This window comes from Prionailurus viverrinus, chromosome B2, assembly GCF_022837055.1.
Source record: "Prionailurus viverrinus isolate Anna chromosome B2, UM_Priviv_1.0, whole genome shotgun sequence".
NCBI classification, from domain to species: Eukaryota; Metazoa; Chordata; class Mammalia; order Carnivora; family Felidae; genus Prionailurus; species Prionailurus viverrinus.
This window is the reverse complement of record NC_062565.1, coordinates 78,470,583-78,489,643: the sequence shown is the minus strand read 5'-3', so window position 1 is coordinate 78,489,643 and position 19,061 is coordinate 78,470,583. Positions and strand designations below refer to the sequence as shown.

Sequence of the window (19,061 nt, the reverse complement as noted above, 5' to 3'; positions counted from 1 at the left end):
AAAGTAACCTATGTGGCTAGAACACAATGGGCAAAAGGAGAGCAAAACGATGTACTTAGAAAAAGATAGGCAGGCATCATAGTAAAACATTTTTTTTTAATTCAAAGGGCAGTGTGAAGAAAAAGAATGTCCCTTCTCCACCCACTCACCCCCAGAGCCACTAAAATTACTTTAAAATTTTAATGTGTTTGGTGGGTAATATTCTGGAAGAAGGCTCTTAAGAACGATATTATGGTGGGTAGGGAAGAAGTGATGGTGGAGAAGTGGAAGAGTTCCTTTTTGCTTGAGGTAAAAATGACTATACTTGTGACCAAAAACATAGGGAAAGGGCATGAATTGGCTACTATAACAGCATTAAAGAACTTAGCTTGAGAAACCTAGGTAGTGATTTCACTTATCCAGATAAGGAATACTGGGAGAGGAATAGATTGAAGGTGAGGTGGGGAAAGAAATAATCATTTGGAGGTAATATGTTTAACTATGAGGTAGGCAGTTGAAAACACAAGCCTGGAACTATGAAGTTTGGTGTTAGAGGTATAAATGTGGTGTGACAGGTACATTCATACTGAACTCCAGAGAATGGACTAAATCTAGAGAGTGGAAACACACACACACACACACACACACACACACACACACACACACACACACTAAGCCAAGTTTAGGTATTGAGAGAGGAGTTAGGGTTGGAGTCAGTGATGGAGCAGCCAGAAGAGGTAAAGAGAAAACCAAGAATGAGTATTTCAGGAGTACGTCATCAACCCTGCCGGATGCTCCTGAGACAGTGGGTGAGAGCAGAAAAGGATAGGGCAGCATGGAGAATGGTGATCCTGAGGACAGCAACTTCAGAGCAGTTGTGGGGATACATAATGTGGTAGTAAATGAGAATGAAAGGTTTGAAGAGACAACTCAGATTAGATATAAACCAAATAAAATGGGTTATCATTAGATGGAATCAAGTGATCACCCTCCCCACCCTCTACTTTAAGAATAGTAGCTACGAGGGCACAAGTATAAATTGTTGAAAATGATCTAGTAAGAGAAAGTCTGATGAAAACAGAGTAGTTAACTGAAAGTTTTTGGGGTGAGGAAGGAAGGATTTTTGATAACAGTGCAGATACAGATTGGGTTTATAAATTCGGTGGTGAAAAGTGGAGAAAATTCCTGTCAAATTTTTGTACTTTCTTGGTAAAATATGATTAAAAGGTCAAAGATGAGGGGAATAGGAAAATTGGGGCAAAAAAGCGTATAAATCATTTAAGTTTGTGGAAGCAAGTTATTACAATAAAAATGCATAAAAACTGCCAGTTTTGAGCCTCTTTGAGATTATAAACTTGCCTACTGTAGTAATTTCTCCCCATCCAACTGCTCAAGAGCAGACAGGTTTCTGAAATTGTTCCAAATCATGACAGAGTTGGGCATGGTGTGAGAATATGTGCAAAGGAATTCATGTAACAATGGGATCTAGTCTAAGTAGGATAAGTTGAGGACAGAGTGAGCTGATGAATAGTGAGCAGGTGGTAGGATTAACTGATTAACTGTAATGAGGTAGAAGTATTTTTTAGTGGAGATATCTCGAGCAAGTGAACTAGAAGTTTGTGGCTGGACAAAGAGAATCTGAATTCCAGTTAAGGAAGTGATACATGTTTTGATTACAGCAAGGTATAGGGATCCCACTTATGGGGAGATCACGGAAATGAAGCACCTCTAATAAGCAAAATCACTGAGAAATAAAAGACACTATCATTTTGTTCATTGAGAGGTAGTGTTGGGAGGCACAGATAATATAAAAATTAAAAACACTAGGAGCACTGGGTGGCTCAGTCGGTTAAGTGTCTGACTCTTGATCTCAGCTCAGGTCTTGATCTCAGGATCGTGAGTTCAAGCCCTGCAATGGGCTCCAAGCTGGGCGTGAGGCCTACTTAAAATAAAAAAATTAAAAAGCTATAAAAAGACATGTGAAACGTATCAATTAGAACAGTTAAATTGGCCAATTGGGAAAAAATCACCATTTGTAAACAGCCAATACGGCTGCTTTGGTGCACACACCTGCTGATTTTCAGCCCTGGTTTAATAAAATGCCATTTTAGAGGAGCAGTTCCTAAAGTGTATTCCTTAGAACACTAAGTCAGTAGGATACACCTAAGTATTAATATTTAAAATGAAAAATATTTTCATTGTCAGTTAAGCCTGAAAAACTCCCACTTTAACAGTTAACATGTTTTCTGTACAGAACTTGAATATACTAATGTTCACTGGATTAAGAGGGAGCTATAACATGCAGTTTAGAAAACTTTGACTACAGACTTCACCTTCCAACCTGCTGGTATTTCACTACAATAAACATTTTGAAAAAGGTTGTCTTACTGCTCTACTCTTTCTCAATTGTTAACATTTTTTCTTCTGGCCTCCACATTTTTTTTTTGCCTCAAGTCTCTCTGCTTTTAGTCTCAACTTATCCAATCTACCCTCTATACAATGCCAATTGTCTAAAATTGGTACCTGATCAAACTGTTCAACTTAAACACATTCAGTAACCACTTAATCAAAACTGAAAACTTTATGGCATACAAGAACCTTCATGATCTGGCCCATTTGCCTCTTCAGCTTCTCCAACCCCCTATCTTCCCACATAGACCACTTGCAATACTGCAAATGCACTATGTTGCTTCATCATTTCTCCATACGTAGAATTCCCATTTCCCCTATGACCATCCAAGGACTCTTCATTCATTCCTCTCTCAAGACTGATCTTTTCTACAAAAACTTTCATTAATACCCTCCCCCAAATAGAGCATTCCCTCTTTGATATCTCTAGCTGTAGTATTTGAGTAATCTTAACAGCTATAGCAACTGTGTTTGCTTACCTGATAGTCAAAAAATTGCCTTGCTAAAACTTGATCTCTGTCTAGCCCTTTAAAATAATTTAGCTATGCTGAATTTAACACTGCTGAAAAATTCCCAACTGTTACCATTTCACTTAACACGATGTATTTTGAATAATCTGTAAGATTCAAATTCTTTGGATTTAAAAGAGGGAAAAAAAATCCATTTTTAAATGATAAAAGCTTAGGTAAACTGAGATTACAGGAAGAAAATACCCCAAGACAATAGACTGAGGAAAAGTATACCATGAAAAATATATACTTTATGATTCCTTTTTAATACTTAGGCATTACATTCCATATCAAATTTTACCAACATGCTGTTTTATAAATTCTTATTTTATACCATAATTTGAGTTTTCTGTTCCATGCTAAAAAGCCCACTCTTCCATAATTACTTTTAGCATACAGTACCTGGAATATAAAAAAAAATAACTCAGTGTTGGCAAACTTTCTCCTGATACGTAGGAGAACAATTACAGAAATGTCTAGTTAAGCTAATGAGCAAAAGAAAAGCCCCAATCCACTGGTATTTTCACGTAACTGTGGCTCATCACTACATTTATCAGAAATAAAACTACTTGCTACTGCACTATCTAGGGCAGTTTTGCCCAAGGCCTATCTTTAAGAGCTAGGTCAACTTCCAAGAAAACTGTACAGAAACATTCAGTTGTTAACAAAAATTTAATTTTAAAATCATTCAGAGTTAAGTTATTGTTAATTTAGAAAAAAAAACATGTATTAATCACCCATAAGAACAACTTTTATTTTAATAAATAACAGTGGGCTTGCCAAAGGGAAGGGATTTTAATGTGTCAAGTTTTATGCATATTGGTAATAAACTTTAAGGAGGTGAAACCAACTATTCAATATAACCCATTAGGCCCTAAAAATAAAACTACAATACTTCAATAAAACTTAAAAAAATATTTTCCAAAAGAAAATAATTCACTCCTTGACCATGCTTATTTATTCAGAGTACCAGCAATTTCAGTTAAGTGCTTCATTTGTCCTGCAAATCTGATGTTGCACAGGGAATATACACATTTTCATATTATCACAACATCATCAATATCTCAGGCTAATAATATTGTGAATGCAACTAGTTTATAACAAACACAAAGTCAAAAATCAATGCTACTATATATGGCAAACAGAAACAAAAGTAAATCTGAGAAGATGTTTTGTTTCCAGTACTGACTTAGTTGGACTTCAAATGAAGGTCCTAAACTCTCCTGAAATAACCTCTATCTCTGGCCGTGAATCCACAGTATAAATATGGTGAATAGAGCTAACCTATACGAGCTAACTATATACTGAATAACCAAAATAATCAATTATGACAACTAATACTGCTCTGGAAGACCAATCTAATGAAAAAAGTATCATTAGATATGGTGGGAAAATACAAATCTGTACAATCTAACATCTATAAACAGTAAAATCAAAACATCCAACTTCCTTATAGAAAGTGTTTCATCTATGTAATTATAAATGTTAAGGACTCTTGCATTTTATAAACACAAGATGGGCTCACTTTGATGATACCAATTTTAAGATTTATAAAAATGTTTAAAAAAATCTTTCCACAAAAGTTTATACAGTTTAAAGCTATACACCAATCTATAAATCTCAGAAAATGGAAAAAAAAAACTTTATAAGATCACATGTATAAAACAAGAAATGAAATGTGATTTTATTTAAGGCAATACTGGGCTACTTCACAAATCACCACCTCAAATATTTACACTGCTCCACACTACTAGTTTCTATCACATTCACAACGGATTTTTTTTTAATACCAAATGTTTAAAATCTTTGATGTAGTAAATTCTTTATTCACATTTCCATTATATTTCATGGAACCATAATAACTATATCCAATTAGAAGCAATGAAAAAACTGTCGCTATAGGAAACTGCTAAAGAATCTGCTATAATTTCACATGAATACCATCCCCAAATCCTAGAGGATAAATTTACAAAGCAGAGCAAGGTGTTGATACAATGTGCCTACTTTGTGAAAAGTAATTTTGAGATCTTGTAAATAAATGTTTTATGTAAAAATCAATGAACTATGGCAGAGTTTCTACTTTTAGTTTGAAAAATTCTTAATTTAAAACAATAAAAGAACAGTTTTAAAAACTTGATCACTTAGTTAAAAATTAAAATTCCAAATATAAATGTGTCATTTAATAGTTTAGACTTACACACTGCTGGTGGCAGCAAATGATTTACAATAATAAATATATACAAAAAAGATATCTACAGAGTACTGTTCTACATGAGCAGTGACCTGGTGAAACATATCAATCACACAGATAATTCAGATTAGTTCATGGAAAGGGCAACTGGCTGATAGAAATCTGAGGTGTAGCTCAACTATTTACAATAACTGAAGTATTGATTCTGTTCCTCAAGTCCCATAGGGATAAAAAAAAAAAGTTTTACATGACAAATGTCATGTTTGTTTTTTTTTTTCCTTTTTTCGGCCAGGTTAATTCATGTCAACAACAAAAATTAATGAAGTGTCACAATTCTAGCATGCGTGATGACTTCCTATTTAAAATAAAACCGTAAATGATGTATTTATATTACATTAGGTATCAGTACTGCCCTCTCCCTGTTGCTTTACCCAAACTAATTTCTTTCATAACAGACACATCTGGATCATTTGAATGTACTTCAAGTTTTTTCAGACTGACGGTAGGTTTCATTTCCTGAAGCTGTTTTAACACAAGTTCAGTGCAATCTTTAAGAGTCTTGTCTAAAACAATTTTTACATTATCACTGCACTGAAGCTGTGATGGATTGGCAAACTGTACAAAGGTTTCACTTTCTTTACAAGAACATACATGATTTCCACTAGTCACAGCAGTCTTGTCAATATTTTTTCTTGAATTTGAATGGGACCCTTTCTTATTTCCACTATTTGGATGGTCTTTGTCAGAATTTTTCTTCTGCTTCACTGCAGACTCTTCAAGAAACTTCAGAAATGATACTTCAAATCCCATTGGTTTAAACGAGCTCCAGTCAAAAGATGCAGGATGCTCCTCCGTAGTCTGAATTGCAACAGCAGTTTCTTCTTCTTTATGTGTGCTACTTAACTCAACTGCCGATGTTGGTTCAGCTTTTTCAACTTTCCTCTTTTTATTTTGGGAGACATTTTTTTCTTTATTAACTCTCTTCAAATTACTTGTTTTTTGTTTTTCTGACTGGCAGGGGTTACTTTCCTGAAAATTATTACTTACATTTGAAGAGGTATGAGCTTGGGTCTCCACACTTGCATTGTCTTCGTTTATTAATTTTGTAATAAATAATTCTGTTAGCTCATCCATTTCGTCTTTTTCATTTTTTTCAGTTTCCCTCTGTGGAACTGTAGCTGTTCTGGAGTTATCACTGCTCTCTGGTACACATGTGTCAGAATTTTTCACATCACTCTTATCAACTTCTTGCTCAGAAGTTTCCTTTAATTGTGAGTTGCAACACCGTTTGAAGACAATGAGAAGATTACGGTGTTGTGATGTAAATGCCTTTGATAATTTATGGCATTTATAATGTCTAATTATATTGCTTTCACTTGTAACAACTGATGTACACCCTTTTATCATACATGGATACTGGGTTACAAATCTGCTTGTACACTCAGACAAGGCATCATTCCTAGCCTTTATAGAATATACATGCTTTCCACGTTTCAGAGAATAAGGTTTATTTTCTTCAATCTGCACAATTTTCGCAGTCTTGTTTTCTAAACTATTTTTTTTCTTTCGTTTAGTCTTAGGCATTTTTATTCCTTCCTTTCCAGATCTGTGTTTTGTACCCCGATGTTTAGACTTTGTCTTTTCTTGGTTTGCCTTGCTTGATATATTTTCCTGACCAGGTGTTAATCTTCTTGGCCGAATCAAATGAGCTTTATGTTTGTCATTATGCTTATTAAAAATGTGTCGGAGGAGATTTGACCGAGTTGCATATATACGGTCACAGCCTTCACAGTCACACTTGTATATGCCATCTTCTTCAGTTTTATTTCCCTTTATCCCAATTCCATGATCTGCCTCAAGATGAACAACATAGTTCAAATATGTAGTAAATGAAGATTTACACTCTAACTGGTCACATGGAAATTTCCCAACATCCACAGAAGCAGTCATACTTTCAATTTCCTCAGGAGTCATTTCATGAAGTTTCATGTAGTGCTGGATCAGGCCAGTAATTGCTTGGAAGATTCGAGAACAGTCACTCACCTGACATCGAAATTCTTTCACAGTTTGTTTAGTTTCAATCTCTTCACTTTCTTTACCAGCTTCACTTTCCTCTTCAATCTCTGCAGAAAATGCAGGTAGATCTGATTTGTGCACAGCCTGGTAATGCAGAATTAAGTTTTGCTGTATAGTGAAAGCGGCAAAGCAACCTTGGTGAACACATCGATAAGGTCTGTAGGGACTGTATCTTGTTGGAAACTCATGGGAGTGGGAAACTGGCTTCTTGCGTTTTTTCTCCTCCTTTTCTTTTTTATGTCTCCTAATTTTCCGCCCTTTGGTTTGTATGTTTGTGAGAGAATTTGTATTACATTGTTCTGAAGTAACTGTAATCACTTGCAAAGAACTTTCTGTTTTTTCAGGACTTTTTTTTTCTACAAGTTGTTTTTCTGGGATCACTGCTGTATTACTGAGGGCATTTTCCTTCATTGCTCCCAATTCTAAAGCAGGCTGGAACTCCCTTTTATTTTCCTCTGTCATAGTTAGCTGTCTTTTTACTTGTGCAATTCGTGGAGCTGACAAATTTTCACTCTGAGATTTTCTTCCATAAGGCCTTTTTATTTTTAACTTTACCATTTCTTCTGTTGTAAAATGATGGACCAACTGGCAGTGTGCTCGGAGATTAGAATTTCTTGTAAATGTTTTTGTGCAGGTAGGCACTACACATTTAAATGGAGCAAATTTCAACTGATTCTTCTTAATTTCAAGAATCATCTCTGGAGTGTATTGATGAATCTTACCATAGTGCTTAAATAAAGCATCCTTTGTCATAGCGCTATAATTACACCCTTGGTTTTGACACACAAAGGGTTTATTAACTTTGTCACTAAACTGAATGTTGCTTATCATTTCAGAAACTGGCTGAACCACTGTGACATTTGGGATTGGTTTAATGGGAGTGGGAGTCAGTGTCACTGATGTATTTATTAGTACACACTGAGATGCTGGAGTGGACAGGTCATTTTCTAATTTTAATTTCTGTAAGCCTTCTAAAATTTCCTGTATTTGATCCTCCTTATGTAATACTTCAGACTGAGGAATGTTACTTTTTGCTGGCAATACACCTATGAAGGAGGAAAACTGAGAAGAATCAGGTAACTTGCTATTTTGTACAGTGTGTACTGAAGGAAGCTGAATGTTATAATTTATTTGAGCATTCTGTGATGTTTCACCAACACCCTGAGATCCACTTTTTACCTCTAGTATTTGAGAATTCATAGCACTTTTAATAATCTCAAGAGTCTTTTCAAAGTTTTGTATAACATTGTCTTCAGAAATCTGCAAATCAGAATTTATTGAAGTTGTGCATGAATTCAAAGCCATCATTTGGGAATCCCCATTTTCAGTTTTTAATGTTAAAGGAGCTAACACCGTATGGGACTCAAGATTGGTTTTAAAGTTTTCTTTCACATCAGTAATAAATAACTGATTGTCAACATTATTTAATTTCTGTGCTAGGTTTTCCACCAAACCCTGAGGCTCACAATTTGGAATTACATTTGAATGGAGGTTAGTGGTTGGTATCTCAATACTCTTTGCTATAAGTCCCATTGCTGTCAAGTCACTTGTTACCAAGTTTTGGGAAGCATTGGGTGCAATTAGGGGAGGGGCAACTTTCTTTCTTCTCTTCGAAGCACTGTTTCCCTTTTTATTTAAATGACTAGACCTTGTGTTCTGAGGACCACTTATAACTGAAACACGTGAACTGTTACTGGTAAAATTTTGTGATGGCCCACTAGAATTAGGGAATGAACTAGAACACAAACCATTTTCAACAGTCTTCAGTAGTAAGTCATTTGTTGGGAAAACAGGTAAACTGCTGCATTCCTCAATGGAGGAAGTTTTGGAGTTTGGTGTCCTATTCTGGTTTGTCAGCAGGGCGTTTGGGTGGCATACAGTCTGCAACAGGGGTGGCACAGCTGGGTTTGGCATCACTGTTGCATTTACTTGTGCTGCATCTGAAACACAACCTGCTGGAACATGAGAAAGCATTTCAGCACCCTCAAATGTACTGGGAATGCCAGCAGTTTCCAAAGCCTGTTTAATAATTTCACTTCCTTCTTGACTAACACTGGTACTAAAGCTAGTCACACCAGTCCGGGGAAATGTATTTGGTAAAAATGTTGATGAGCGATTTTCAGCAGCAAGAAGTTGCAGGAATGATGGATCTTTAAAACACGCTTCTGGGTTGAAGGTAGACTGTTGAGGCTGCTGCAAATTTACTGCATTTGTGGAGAGAATCATGCTGGCAAGAAGAGAAGGCTGTCCATTATTCTGTAGAAGTTCTTGAGCAATTTCTGCTCCATCCAGTGGTTTACAGTAAGATCGCTTAGACAAGTGTCCACCCAGAGATCTGGGATTAGTAAAAGCCCTGTAACACCTGCTACAGATAAATTTCCCATCTCTGATAATTGCAGGCCATTTGGCCCTTTTGTTGTGCTTGGGTTTTCTTTCCTTCCCATTTGGGCCCCGCCCACGGTCTTTTTTAACTTTTTCAGGGGCAGACTGTTGGGCACTGGTGCTATTAAAGTCATTTGCAACATTGACTTGCGAAGGAAAAACTGCATTTTCACCATTGCCTCCCTTTAGAAAGGAGGAATTGGTGTTTCCTTCAATCTGTGAGGAAAAATGATTTGTATTATTTTCCAGCTGGGAAAAAACAGAATTAGCCCCATTATCTGCTGGTGAAGGGAAAAGAGACATTGAACTACTTTCTGCAGGTAAAGGAAGGAAAGGATCCGAGCCACTGTCAATATTCAAAGGCAAAACTGTTTTGGTTAGATCTTCCATTTGTGCTGGCAAGGCAGTAGTAGATAAATTTTCCATTTGGGAACATATAATACCACCACCTTGTTCATTTTTATCCTGAGAAGGTATATTTGGATTTATGACACTTTCCACTGAGGGCAACAGTGGAGCTGACACACTTGCTAAATGAGCTGGAAAAATGGAAGGCGAGACATGCTGCAACTGATTTGAACAAGTAGGATTCCCATTGGCTTTGGTCTGTGGTGTAAAAAATGCATTGTTAGAGCTGCTCACCTGTGATGGCAAAAAATAAACAAACTTGCCATTATTTGGTGTATTTAAGTTGTTCGATTTTTGACCTTTTTTACTTTTGCGCTGCATTTTAAATGCCGCATACTGGTCAGGGTGTGCTGTCTTCATGTGTTTCCCAATACTCTGTGAAGAATTATAGGTTCGAGTACATCCCTCAACCTGGCAACTGAATTTCTGACCTGGCGCTTTTGGAGGCACTGATGGAGTTCCTAAAGAACTACTTGGGTTGGGCTGTGATGGAACAAATGTGATACTTTCCAATGTCTTAAGAGGTAAATTATAAAGACTGGATGATGTTTTAACATTACCTCCACATTCAAACTTAGAAGCTGGTAAACTGTTTTGAAATCCTGCCTGGTTTTGCACAGAAAAGGTCATCAGGTTGTTCACTTGCCTTTCTAAGTTTTGTGGGGTAAGGTCACCTATTTTAAGGGTTTCTGAATTTACTAAAGGATTCTGAGTTATCTGGGCTTCATTAAAGCAATCCTGTTCTTTTCTTTCTTGAAAACCTGGACGACACAAATCATTACAAGTATCTTCAACCGGTGTATGTAAGTTTGTGACCAATGATTCACCAGTGCCTTCCACAGTTGAGTTTTCTTGCTTTCCAAAGTTATCCTCGATCCCCTGATTGAGGGACACTTTAATGGACACAGCCACTTCACTGGCCTGAAGCAGAGGAGTAGTCACTGGGTTTTCCAAACCATTTGACAATGGTCCATCAGCTTGCCTGAGCTCTGATGCAGAAATCTGGTCTTGTTTGGTCACAGCTGATTCTGTTTTGCTTTTATCCCAAGCATCACTTCTCTCTGCTGGTAAGGCGTTTTCAATGTTATTTTCTGAAGAAAGCATAGACCTCTCTTTCTCAATGCTCACTTCTGTGTTCTGATTCACTTTAGAAGGCTGAACACAATCTCCAGATGAATTAAGTTGGTCTTCAGGAGGCAGAACTTTTTCAGGAGTACTGTGATCATCCAGATGCTTTTCTAGCTCACTCTGAGAACGATAAACTTTACCGCAACCTGTGAACTTACAAGTATAGGTATTATAATGCTGTGCTTCATGATCATATAGTAAGTAAGCTTCTGAAAAAATTCTGCCGCATTTAGGAAACATACATTTCGCTCTAAAGACTTGATGTTCCTTTCGGTGTGTTAAGAGCTCTGCGTAACTATTAAAACCAGCCTTACATTTCATCTGTATACAGATATATGGTTTACTGCCACAGTGCATTTGTAGGTGATCATTAAGATGAGTAACACTTACAAAATGACGTCTACAGTATTGGCAAATAACTTTTTTGCTTTGCATTTCAAGAAAGCGCTTGGCATCTTCATTATCCTTATGTCCCTTTACATGAGCGATTAAATTTTTAAAGTACTTAAAGCCCTTTTTACAAAAAGTTACAGGGCAATTAAATTCATTAACAGGTACTGGTTTCTGGACTGGGATCACTTCTGGCTCATAAGATTTATCTTTGTCATCATTCTCATCATCTGAACCATCATTGTCATTAAATACTATGAAATCTGTTGAATAGAGACTATTCTTTTTTATAGGCCGCTGTTCCTGCTTGGTCACAGCATTAGTCTTTTGATTCTCATTGGTAGTTGTGATCTTAGGTGGCCTCCCCAATCTTCTTAATGGTTTCATAGCTGCTAGTCTCTCTTTACTAGATTGTTTAACATGCAATGTGACATGAGGGACAAAAGTTTCTTTAGAATTGAAGTTCTTTGCACATATAGGGCAACTGTAAATCCCATCTTTGTAATGTTTTTGAGCATGTCGTACTATTCTATGACCAAGGAATTCTTTGTCACACAACACACAATACTGCATGTAGGCTTGCCAATTCCTAAACCTAGCAGATATAAATCCTCTCTCTCTTAATTGTTTTATCTCTCTCTTCTTCTGCTTTTCATCACAGATGTCTTTGAGAAGGCCAGAATTAGCACCAACTCCACCAGAAAGTCCATTCATAGAAGTTTCTTTTATCTCTTCCTGGTAGTCTACTGCTTTCTCATAAACTTCACTGTCGTTTAGTTCATCTATTGAAGACACAATGGATGCTTCTTCCCCCATTAATGCAAGACATTGTCGTTTTAAGGTTTTCCAATCCCAGAATTCTGGATCAAAGGGCCACTGAGTTTTCAATACCAGTAAGAGCTCACAGCGTAGAGAATTTGGTATTGGAAGATTTTCTTCATCATATTTCTGATCTGGCTGGTTATACAACATTTCCACAGCATAATATGCATCTACTGTAGGCTCAAGAAGAAATTCACTCAGTTGACAAGCACGTTTAACTTCCAGATCATCAGGCAACAAGCAGGAAATGGTCTTGCAAATAGATATTTTCACTTCAGTATTTTCTGTAGATTCCAAACGAAGGGCTTTTACACATAGTTCTATACAGGTGGCAAGTCCAGCCCCTTCAGTCTGTGAAAAAGCAAACAAGAAATGTCAAATGTCAGTTTATACTTAACCAACCCTTATAAGTGAATTTGGTTATTTTTAAATTGAGGTTTGCTTTTCTCAAATTTTGCAAATAGCAACATATGAAAAACTGCCTCTTCTAAAGCATCGTAGCTTAGCCGTGTGTGTGTGTGTGTGTGTGTGTGTGTGTGTGTGTGTGTGTGTAAAATGAATTATAAAGAATAGCAGAAAATGGATAAGCACTGGGAACTAAGACAAGACCTGGGTATAAAATCATCTAATACAGCTAGGTAAACTTGGAAGTTATTACCATCTCTAACCGTTCATAGCCCACTTACAAAAGATCAAAACAACACAAACTTCATAAAACTGTATTAGTGAATATTATGTATTTAAAGTATCTGCTATAGTATAACGTCTGGCACATAGGAAGTGATCGATAAATGTCAACTCTATCACAAATTTCATTTCTTAACTTTGTATTTACAGTCCTTCTGAAATAAAAAAACTCTTAATCCAATTACAGAACGGAGAATGTCCCCCTATTTCCTAACTTACTAGTAATGAAAGGAGATTTTCACTTTTAACAGAATAATCTGATCCTTCATGGGGGAAGGGGTTGTAGTTCTATCATACATTGGCTGAATGCCAAATCACCTACCTTGCTGCTGAACCATCTTAAAAATGAGTAGAAGGAGACACAATAAATGTTTTTCCTTTTGAATTAGCATTTTTTAAAGTTTATTTATTTTGAGAGAGAGAGAGAGAGAGAGAGAGAGAGTGTGTGTGTGTGTGTGTGTGAGAGAGAGAGAGAGAGAGAGAGAGAATGCACAGGGGAGGGACAGAGAGAGAGGAAGAGAGAGAATCCTAAGCAGGCTCCACGCTGTCAGCGTAGAGCCTGACATGGGGCTCAAACTCACAAACTGAAATCATATAACCTGAGCTGAAATCAAGAGTTGGATGCTGAACTGACTGGGCCACCTAGGAGTCCCTGAATTAGCATCCTGAACTATTACTACAAGACAGCAGTAATGAAGGTAAAAGTTATTTGAAGATATATGAAGAGATAAAAAAATGGGTTTTTAAAGACTAAGGAGAACATAAATATAAGAAATAAGCCAGCTATAAGGTATGGCCACGTTCATGGGAATGGAATATATGTTATATAGGATCAAAAGGCAAGAAAAAAATAAGTAAAAAAAAGCTGATAGGGTCTGTATTTTCACAGACTAAGAAGGAAATAAAGTTTTTTTGTTTTTTTTACTAAAACAGAAGCTTAGATTCGTGAGCCAAAAGGAAAGTGAGGGGAAGATAAATTGGTCTTGACTTTAGGAAAAGCACGGACATAAAGACCAAGAAGAAAATGGACAAAAATAGATATGAGACCTATTAAATTTTTTTTTAATGTTTATTTTTGAGAGAGAGACAGAGGATGAGCAGGGAAGGGGCAAAGAGAGAGGGAGATAAAGAATCTGAAGCAGGCTCCAGGCTCTGAGCTGTCAGCACAGAGCCCAACATGGGTCTCGAACTCACTGACTGCAAGATCATGACCTGAACCGAAGTCAGATGCTCAAGTGACTGAGCCACCCAGGTGCCTGAGACCTATATTCTTAAAAGTGACAGTGAAGAAAGGACAACTAGGAAAGAACTGGGACCATATGGTTGTCTCTAGCTTTCATATCAAACCTGTATAGTTATTTTATACTATTCCGAGATAAATCTGAGCCAGAAAACTTTTGTAGTAAAAAACATTTGCACCTCTGTTACATGACTTAGGGGCTACTTCTAATAATGCACAAGTGATGATGAAGGCACATATCAAAAGGACTAGTAAATATGTAGGGGACGAGAATTCTGAAAAAGGCTGTAATTATTTAGAAAATTCAGGAAATGGTAGAGAAAGAAAGTACTTTAAGAAAGGATTCAGGATATAGGGGTTTTGTGGATGAAGGACACCTACTCTGATGAAGCTGACTGTAACTATTTCGTCACGTGAATGTTGATCTCTTTCTCTATAAATGACAAAAGTGGATTCAAAAATTTTACTTATTGCTTAGAAAATGCAACTAAAATTATTTCAGAGAGAAACTCAACTGACAGTTCTATCCTAATACAGTCGGCTCCTGGATTCAAGGGTTCATTTCAACTCATTAAGAGCAAATGGCTTTGAATAAATTTGCTTTAAGAACATCTTAATGTTGTGTAATTAAATGTGAAACCTTAAATGATGCCAACAGAAGTACAACAAAATTTTGATTCTTTTGAGTTTACATCTTTGCGTGTGTGTGTGTGTGTGTGATTGAAAATTAAGTTTACAGGCGATATTCAAATCATAAACTTGTTATATAACAAGTGTTTTTATTTTTTATTAATTTTTAAATTTTATTTATTTTTTAAGTAGGCTCCATACCCAACATGGAGCCCAATGCAGGGCTTTAACTCCCAACCCTGAAATCAAGACCTGAGCTGAGATCAAGTGTCTGTTGCCTAGCCGACTGAGCCATCCAGGTGTCCTTATAATGGTGGTTTTTTTTTTTTGTTAATTTTATTTTATATTTACTATTTTTTAATTTTTTTTAATCTTTTTTTTTTGAGAGAGAGAGAGAGAGACAGAATGCAAGTGGGAAAGGAACAGAAAGAGAGGGAGACACAGAATCCCAAGCAGGCTCCAGGCTCTGAGCTGTCAGCACAGAGCCCAACGCAGGGCTTGAACTCATGGACCACAAGATCGTGACCTGAGCCAAAGTCACTTAACTGACTGAGCCACCTATAATAAGGGTTTTTAAAGATGAGTCTGAATTCACAATTTTCCATAAATATGTGATTAAACAAGTAATTAGCCTATAATAATGTACTTAATCAATAACATTAGTTAATAAAAGTACCGATAGCACCAGCCTGAATTTAAGAGTCACAGGAACAGAAGAAAGCTAAGTGCTAAAAACTCAGAGGGAGGAATAGAGACCCACCCCCTTCCCGCCGCCCCCAGACAGTGGTCCAGCACCAGGCAACCTTCTGAAAAAGACAAGGTTTTATATTTGGTATCCACCCCCCTGCCTCCACTTCTCTGTTCCTCTCCTCTGACTGCCTAGTGTCCTTGACCCAAAGCTACTTAAGGCTTACAGACTGGTTAGTTTCCCCATGAACATCCTATTCAGCTCTTCTCCATCCGTGCATACCATGTCTTACCCTGCTTTAAAATTCTTAAATGGTTACCTTTGTATTTCAGAATTAAATATATATTCTTAATTGGTAATACAAAAAGGCCTTAACAATCCTACCTATGCCTCATCTGGTCTAGACTCATCTTTTATCTTTTGCCCTACACCCAAATAGCCTATACTGCAGGTAAACTAACTGTAGATCCCAAAATATGCCATTCTCTCATTTGCTTGATACCACTTGTGATATTGTGATATAAGAAATACATATATATTTTTTCATCCAGGGCTCCCAGCACATAGTCCTAAAACCTTGGTAATTTCCTAAATGATAAGAGCTATAAGGGAACCTTTTGTTCCCAGCTCCTAAAATAGCTCGAGCCTTAAACCATGAAACAGGTGTTGCTATTAATAAGGCCCTTTTAACCACAAAGGAGTTTGTTAATGAGGGGATTTTTGGAGAGCCCCCAGATAACCACCTGATGGGTCTGGTGGTCAGAGGAACAAACTTGTAATTAGAGGGTTGGAACTTTCAGGTCTTGCCCCCACCCCCACCTCCAAGGGAGGGAGAGATGCTGGGTTCTGAATCAATCACCAACGCTGGCCAATGATTTAATCAACTGTGCTTATGTAATGAAGCCTCTGTAAAAACCCAAAAAGAACAGGGTTCAGGGACCTTCTGCACTGGTAAACATGCAGAGATCTGGGGAGGCAGCTTGCCCTTTCCCCCATACTTTGCCCTGAGCATCTCTTTCATCTTGCGCTTTCTAAGTTGTATCCTTTTACAACAAACCAGTAAGCTAGTAGGTAAATTGTCTTCCTGAATTCTGTGAGCCACTCTAGCAAACTAATCAAATCTAGGGAAAGATATTGTAGGAACTTCTGATTTCAGCCAGTTGGTCAGAAGCACAAGTGACAAACTGGACCTGTGATTAGCATCTGAAAGGGGTTGTGTGTGTGTGTGTGTGTGTGTGTCAGTCTTGTGGGATTGGGCACTTAATCTGTGAGATCTGTGCTACCTCCAGGTAAATAGTGTCAGAATTAAGTTGTAGGATACCCAGCTGGTGTCCAGAGAATTGTTTGATGTGAAGAAAACCCCCACACATTTGATGAACAGAAGTATTCAGTGAGTAGTGAAGAAAGGAAAAGTTTTTTCTTCACACTACTTTACATGCTTTTTCTAATACTAGGGACACTTTCCCCTCCCATTCTGTCTGGCTATCACTCAGTCAAAACAGACAAGTGGGTTGGATGGCCCACATGTTTGTGTGTCTCCATCAATAGACTGAGTGCTATAGTGCTATAGTGCAATAGTGCTGTATTTTTCAACCTTTTAATTTCAAGGGTCTAGGAAAAAGCATGAATAAACTGGCCAACAGTCTTCAACAAACCCTGGAATTGTGTTTTTTAAATTCATTTATTTATTTTTAAATTTATTTTAGAGACAGAGAGTGTGTACAAGCGGGGAACAGAGGCAGAGAGACAGAGAAAGAGAGAATGAGAATGAATCTTAAGCAGGCTCCCATGACCCCAGGATCATGACCTGAGTCAAAATCAAGAGTCAGATGCTCAACCAACTGAGCTACCCAGGTGCTCCTAACTCTTGGATTTTTTTTTTTTTTAAAGTTTATTTATTTTTGAGACAGAGAGAGACAGAGCATGAACGGGGGAGGGTCAGAGAGAGGGAGACACAGAATCTGAAACAGGCTCCAGGCTCTGAGCCGTCAGCCCAGAGCCCGACACGGGGCTTGAACTCACGGACCGCGAGATTGTGACCTGAGCTGAAGTTGGACGCTTAACCGACTGAGCCACCCAGGCGCCCCACTCCTGGAATTTTAAAAAGGGCCACCAGGTAACCCAAATCACTGACCTTGAGACTAAACTGCATCATGTGAAAACTGAGAAGTTTTACTAGAACCTAGTCACTATAGCATTAATTTTAAGGTCTCTTTTGGTCCTTAATAATAATCTAGGATTCTAGTTTTAAGATAAAACCTCTGCTTGATCAGATTTCAAAAAGTAAAAAACAAAGGGAAAAAATTTTTATGGAATGGGAAACAAGATTTTTGGGGCAGAGTAATTAGCAAGTTGCAAGTTATTCTTGTCAGTAGGTGTGCTCCCCTGACCAACTCTCTAAGCTATTATTCATGTTTTTAAGTGTTTTATATAGGTGCTTTACTTCTGAATCCAAAGTCTCTCCAGAAAGGCACTACTCAACAGAACTGTGATGATGGAAGTCTTTTTTATACTATTCAATATGGTAGTCACTAGCCACATGGAGCTACTGAGCCCCTAAAATGTGGCTACTGGCTACGACAATGCAGTGTAGCTCTTGTCCAAGTTCTTCCCCTCTCCAACACAATCTCCTTCTAAGTGGGGTGTAAGTTTGACGGAGGAGAGTCACTTTTACTTAACGTCCTTAATTAATCTAATTAAGGAATGAGGGGCGCTTGGGTCGCTCAGTCAGCTGAGCATCTGACTCTTGATTTCAGCTCAGGTCATGATCATATGATCATGGGATCGAGCTCCATGCTCAGCATGGCGCCTGCTTAAGATTCTCTCTCCTCTCTGTCAAAATAAATAAAAATGAAAATAAAATTTTAAAAAATTAACACAAAGTGGTTAGAGTTAACAGGTGGTCAACAGAACATCAAGTTTCATACCCAATTTGTCTGGCTTCTGATTTCAAGCTCCTTCTACTTTGCTACACTGTTCTTTAAGTGAGACATAAAGCCACTAGTGGCACAACCTATGTTTTAAAATTGCACATTAATTTTTTAAGAAACTTACTATTGTAAGTTCATTTTCTTTTAACTGCAACACTACAATATAGAAAATGGAAAATCAGAATGAATTAACAAGGCTGACAGAGGAAAAACTGGAAAGCAGGACTCATTCCTGTCCTTTACTTTGAGAGAAATTCTTTTCTCCTGAAAAGAAATTATTTCAGGAGAAAAAGTGAAGATATATGTAAAATTTATGGACCAACTACAGATTTAAAAAGTTACTTTTAAAGGGGGACAGAAGAGTATCTTTCGGTCCCTCCTTTCAAAAAAAAAAAAAAAAACTACACATGAATTAAAAAATACTTCTTGTCATGCTGCACACCAGATTGTAAGGATTCCTAAACACTGTTTGGCATCCCATTCTATGCAACGTAGCAACTATGGAAAATGTCTTCTGTGTACATTTAAAATGGGAACCAACTGCATTACTGCAAGGGTTATGCTATAAGAAAATAAATTAATCTTATAAAAC

The 19,061-nt window shown here is 37.2% G+C and overlaps 1 protein-coding gene across 3 annotated transcripts in view; it reads right to left on the bottom strand.

The window, feature by feature from the left end:
* Positions 1-4,555: 4,555 nt before the first annotated feature.
* The window catches only part of ZNF292 (zinc finger protein 292), a 93,140-nt gene continuing 78,634 nt past the window's right edge, over positions 4,556-19,061 (bottom strand). For all 3 annotated transcript variants that reach the window (XM_047858255.1, XM_047858256.1, XM_047858257.1), the window contains one exon: positions 4,556-12,645. In XM_047858255.1, the coding sequence (XP_047714211.1) occupies positions 5,491-12,645 (7,155 nt within the window). In that variant the 3' untranslated portion in view covers positions 4,556-5,490. The remainder of the gene's footprint in view (positions 12,646-19,061) is intronic.